Source organism: Nicotiana tabacum, chromosome 17 (assembly GCF_000715075.1).
Source record: "Nicotiana tabacum cultivar K326 chromosome 17, ASM71507v2, whole genome shotgun sequence".
Lineage (NCBI taxonomy): Eukaryota > Viridiplantae > Streptophyta > Magnoliopsida > Solanales > Solanaceae > Nicotiana > Nicotiana tabacum.
Window position 1 is genome coordinate 64,486,517 of NC_134096.1, and position 4,794 is coordinate 64,491,310.

General features: G+C 34.5%; 1 protein-coding gene across 1 annotated transcript; it reads right to left on the reverse strand.

The window, feature by feature from the left end:
- Positions 1-422: 422 nt before the first annotated feature.
- LOC107758919 (putative WRKY transcription factor 72) lies at positions 423-3,007 on the reverse strand. The gene is made up of 3 exons (XM_016576767.2): positions 2,802-3,007; positions 1,508-2,071; positions 423-1,422 (listed from the first exon to the last, which is right to left on the reverse strand). The coding sequence occupies exons 1-3, from the start codon at positions 2,898-2,900 to the stop codon at positions 640-642; spliced, it is 1,446 nt and encodes a 481-aa protein (XP_016432253.2). The 5' UTR covers positions 2,901-3,007; the 3' UTR covers positions 423-639.
- Between the last annotated feature and the right edge of the window lie 1,787 nt (positions 3,008-4,794).

The following is a 4,794-nucleotide window of genomic DNA, read 5'->3' on the forward strand; positions in this document are numbered from 1 at the left end:
GTTCTTGCTATGCCAAGTCAGCCTTATTACACTCAAAATCGCCAAAAGAATGGTAGAAAGAACACAAGAGAATTGTTAAAGGAAGTTTTGTATTAGAGAGAACTTGAATTGTTTGTTTGATGAGTTATAAATGAATAACTCCCTTTATATACTAGTTTCACATGGGTTAGTGAGTAAATAATAATTATTACACAAGGCCCTTATTATTTACAAGCAAGTCTCTTCTCTAGAATATTCTACATAGTTAGAATCTTCTAAGGATTTTCTTAGCAATTCCATAGGGTTCTAAAGCCCACATGTTCTAGTCTATTTCATATGTAAGCTTCCATATGATAAAAATATATGTCAAATGGCACCTACGTGGCATGGTGATGTGGCGGGTCATAACAATAAGCTAATATGTTTTGCTAGGCTAATTAGCATGAAAGAAAGTGCATCAATATGACTTCAATTAAAACTGTCAAAGAGTTTACATTTGTGTATATATCAAAGCTATCAAATTAATGACAAAAAATGTCTAATTAAAATATCTCTTGTTGACTACACTTCAATGACAAGAGCGTCAAAACTTCATCATTTTGATTATCTGTGCGCTAAAACTTGAATTTGGAACCTGAATTTGCTCATCCAATCTCCAGTTCAAGTTTTGGTGGCACCAACCATTGATGAAATAGCAGCAGCTAGCACCGATTGAAAGCTTGGATCTGATGCGATTGCCTTTGTCAACGTTTCCGTTAGAGCCTGTTGAGAAGATTCCTCCTTCAAGTTATTACTAATACTGTTCTTACTCTTCCCAAGAACTGGTTGGTCAAATTGTTTTGGGGCAGGGGATGGCTTTCCAAGATTTGATGAACCAATGTTTGTGAGACTCTTGCTATATGGTAATGAAGTAGTAGGATCATAATCTACATACCCACTGCCCAAAATTTTAGATAGTGTGTCCGATTCAGGCGAGGAAAAGTTCAAACTGTTAGAAAGAAATCCCGTGTTGGATTGGAAATTGGAAGGGAAGTTGAAACTAGTAAATGATGAAGTAGTTGGGAATGTGGTGAAATCTAATGTGATGGTGGGAAAAGGATTTGAATTTGAAGGAGAATTTGATAAATAAAGAGGTGTTGATTTCGAATTATTAGGCAAATTTCTGAAATCTTTATTAGCTGATTGAGAACTTGATGATCCAGAAAGAAGCATTGAAGCAGCAGCTGAAGTAGTAGAGGCCATAGCAGTTGCCTCAATTGGAAGCGAATGATTATGTGTTCCTTCATAAGTTGTGATTAATACAGACATATCTTCAACACATCGTTGGACTTGTTTTCTCACAGGACATAATGGAGCGACTGAACACCGATAATATGAACGTGGACACGGATTACCTCTAGATATCTTTTGTCCATATTTCCTCCATTGACAACCATCATTAATCTGTATTACACAGGGAAAGGAAAAGAACAGTGAGAAATGAACTCGCACATTAATAGCGATATCACAATTGAATTTTTGAACTTACTGTTGGGTAGTCGCATTTTGTCCGAACTGAGACTCTAGCTCTTTTGACATTGGGCTGGGAAACGTCATCATCACTAGCTCTCTTAACACTTGGGCTGGGCTGTGAAACTTCATTGTCACCTCTTCTCATTGTCTTGACAATTTCACTAGTTGGCCCTGATTCTCTGGCGTCTACTGTTTTTGTTTCTAAAACCTTATCTGGGCTTGGATCAGTATTGGGCTTGATAGGATCAGATTTAGATAATTCAATGTTATAGTCCAGCCCAAGTTTAAGCCCATCACTGGAGTGACAAGAATGTCTTTTCTTATCATCTTTTTTGTACTGATCAATACGACTAGGACTTCGCCCAAGTCGAAGAGAGACTAGTTCAGATTCTTCTGCAATAATGTTTTCAGTTGTACAAGTCGGGCTGGCACTTTTATTGAACTCTGGTTGAGAAATATTAGAGACGCGAGATTGAAGGGAATTGTAATCCTTCTGTACTTGTTCAAGTAACATTCTTAATCTTGCATTCTCTAGTCTGAGCTCATTGACTTCTGCTATGGCCGACTTAAATTCATCATCCTACATTCACAATAGTACAATTCAGTCAAACATCATTTTCCCATTGATGAGCAAGAGATGGATAATTCGGCAGCTATATATAGACTTCTTATAAGTTTGTTTTTTCAGTTCGACCAAAACATTTCATAGAAAATAACTATGCCAGATCTCATACAGCCACTAAATGAAAGGCAATTTTCACTGTCCATTGATTAAGAAGAGTATTCAATTTGTTGACCAGTTGAGAAAACACCCTTTAGGGGTGTCATCTAAAGTTTTTACTTTAGAATCTCTAACGACACTAGATTCAAACTAGCATACAAGTTGAGTTGTGATAATAGACGGACACTATTTATGCAAAATTCTGCATACACACTGTTTTAATAACAAACTCCATCATTGCTACATCGTCTAATTGCATATTTAATTCACTCTTAATTTTTTATTCATGAAAAGTTTGATATAAACTGGAATATATATTTTTTTAAAACCATAAACAACGGCGGGATGCAAACAGATCTCCCCGACGTAATTCAGGGTACAGAAGTTTGTACTTTTAACTGCATGAAACTGAGGTAACATCGTTACCATGAACCTGGAAACTAATGGATTTTCTGCCAAAATTTAAAAAGAGGTTGAATTCCAAACGAAACTAAAATTTGGACTTCAAATATAAATGCACGTTGTTGACAATCACATAGAATGAAGAAGAAGAAGAAGAAAGCTTAATTAACAGAGATTTTAATTTTACCTTTAAAGATTTCCTGAGTGCTTCTTCTTCATGATTATTGCCTTGATTTCTAGCTACAACTGCTTCTTCTGTGATGGAATTATCCATTTTTTTCTCCATAGCTTGAAATTAAAGCCTTTTTTGGTTGGTCTCTTTGAACGGTTTTTGAAGGTTTCTTATAGTTGTACTTATTCCTTAAAAGAGCCCTTTGTCTTCAAACTACTATTATTAAATATTTAAATTCACTTGAATCTAAGTCTCCTCCTATCGCCATTCGTACACACAAACGTTCAAAAAAAATTAAAAAATTGAGGGCGACCGCCAATCATCTTCTATTTTATATTCATTATTCTATACACACTCTGTTAATGACCTGACGATTAGAAAGAAAAAAGAATTAAAAAAGAACAGTTGAAGTTCAAATTCAACGTTTAAGTGACAGACGAGCTTTGAAGACTTTCTGAGGGAAAACGTATTTTTTTGGCTGTCTCCAATCTTGATATGATTATTATGTTATATATTTTGAAATTTTCTCCTTATTAGTTTAGTAGTAAGTACTGCTTTTGAAGCTTCGTACGAAATGAAAGGTCACATGGCAAAAGGGTCAACTCATATCATACAACTTAATTTGCCATATGGCTGGTGACCAGATAGATCCCTAGGGTTATTCTAAAAAAGAGGTAAACCCCTCATCTGTATATTTTTGGGTGAGAAACGGATTCGAGATTTAAATTTGAAGGATTCGAGTTTTATGTTTCTAACTTTAAACTATTACACGTTTAAAATTATGATCATGGGTTGAGAAGTTGATATTAACCGAGATTTTTATGAATTTTGTTTTATATATATGACTCAAGGTTTTTTTGATTGGGACGTTGGCTCATAAAAATTGGGTTGACCCAAACCTTTTCTAATAATAAGGTAAGCTTCCATGTTGATTTGAACCTAGGAACTATACTCTCTGTTCGTTACTATCTTTTTTAATCCGAGATTCGAAATTCATTTGTTCACCTAATTTAAATTTTTATGAGGTAAACCTTATTAAGCTTCTACCAAAAAGAATATATGTTTTCAAAACTCGAGATTTCTGATTATCTCGCCACACCTATGAATTATCCCTAGTCTATATTCAATTGTTAGAGCCCGTTTGGACATAAGAAATTTTTCTCTTTTTTTCAAAAAAATTTCACTTTTTTCGAAATCAACGTTTGTTCATAAAATTTCTAATTTTCACTTGAAGATGCGTTTTGAAAATTTTCAAAAATTTTAAAAACTCCAAAAAGTAAAATTTTCACTCAAATCACTCACAAAACTTTAAAAAAAAAACCAAAATTATATTCATGTCCAAACATAACTCTAAATTTCACATACCATTTTTACTTGAAAAACTTTTTCGCCCTATTTAGGAATTTTACAATTGTTATGTCCAAACGCCCACTTAGTCAAACCGCTTTTCAGACACGGAGAAGTAAACCTCTAGGCTTACGCATCACTAAAAAAACGTGCCTCAAACGTCCGGGTGTACGCCCAAAATTGGTAGGCGTACGCCTCTTGAGATTTTCGCCCCACACCATCATCTGAGAGTGTTTTTGATGCGTCTCCCTCCCATGAATCGCCCCGAAAACGCCTTTTAAAACATTGCTTACTATGTCCAGCATGTTTGATGCAAATGAGATAGTGAATTCTACATTGCATTAGTTTGAAAGAGTTTAAAACTTTTTTCTATTCTTGATTGCCAAATATATAGATTCCCTCAAAAGTATTTTCTTAATGTATTGCTACGTTAAACTATTTTGACAGATGGATCTACTCATGTTGTATTTTACTAAGCAAATCGGGCAACTTTACTTTCATTAACAGAAAAATGACTGACAAATGGAAATAGAGTAATAGCAACACAACCCTAAAAATAAAACTCGTTGACCTATTAGGATCTGACGGTACAAAATATTACCAAGTGTCCCACAGGAACATTTATAAAATAGTCACAACTAACTAACTCAAACAAAGAGAG

Bases quoted from the DNA above. Each gene is read 5' to 3' on its own strand.
- LOC107758919 (XM_016576767.2), bottom strand. From the start codon at position 2,900: ATGGAGAAAAAAATGGATAATTCCATCACAGAAGAAGCAGTTGTAGCT. The intron at 2,072-2,801 runs GTAAAATTAAAA...TTGTGAATGTAG, and splicing joins CACTCAGGAAATCTTTAAAG to GATGATGAATTTAAGTCGGC. The intron at 1,423-1,507 runs GTAAGTTCAAAA...TGTGTAATACAG, and splicing joins CAAAATGCGACTACCCAACA to ATTAATGATGGTTGTCAATG.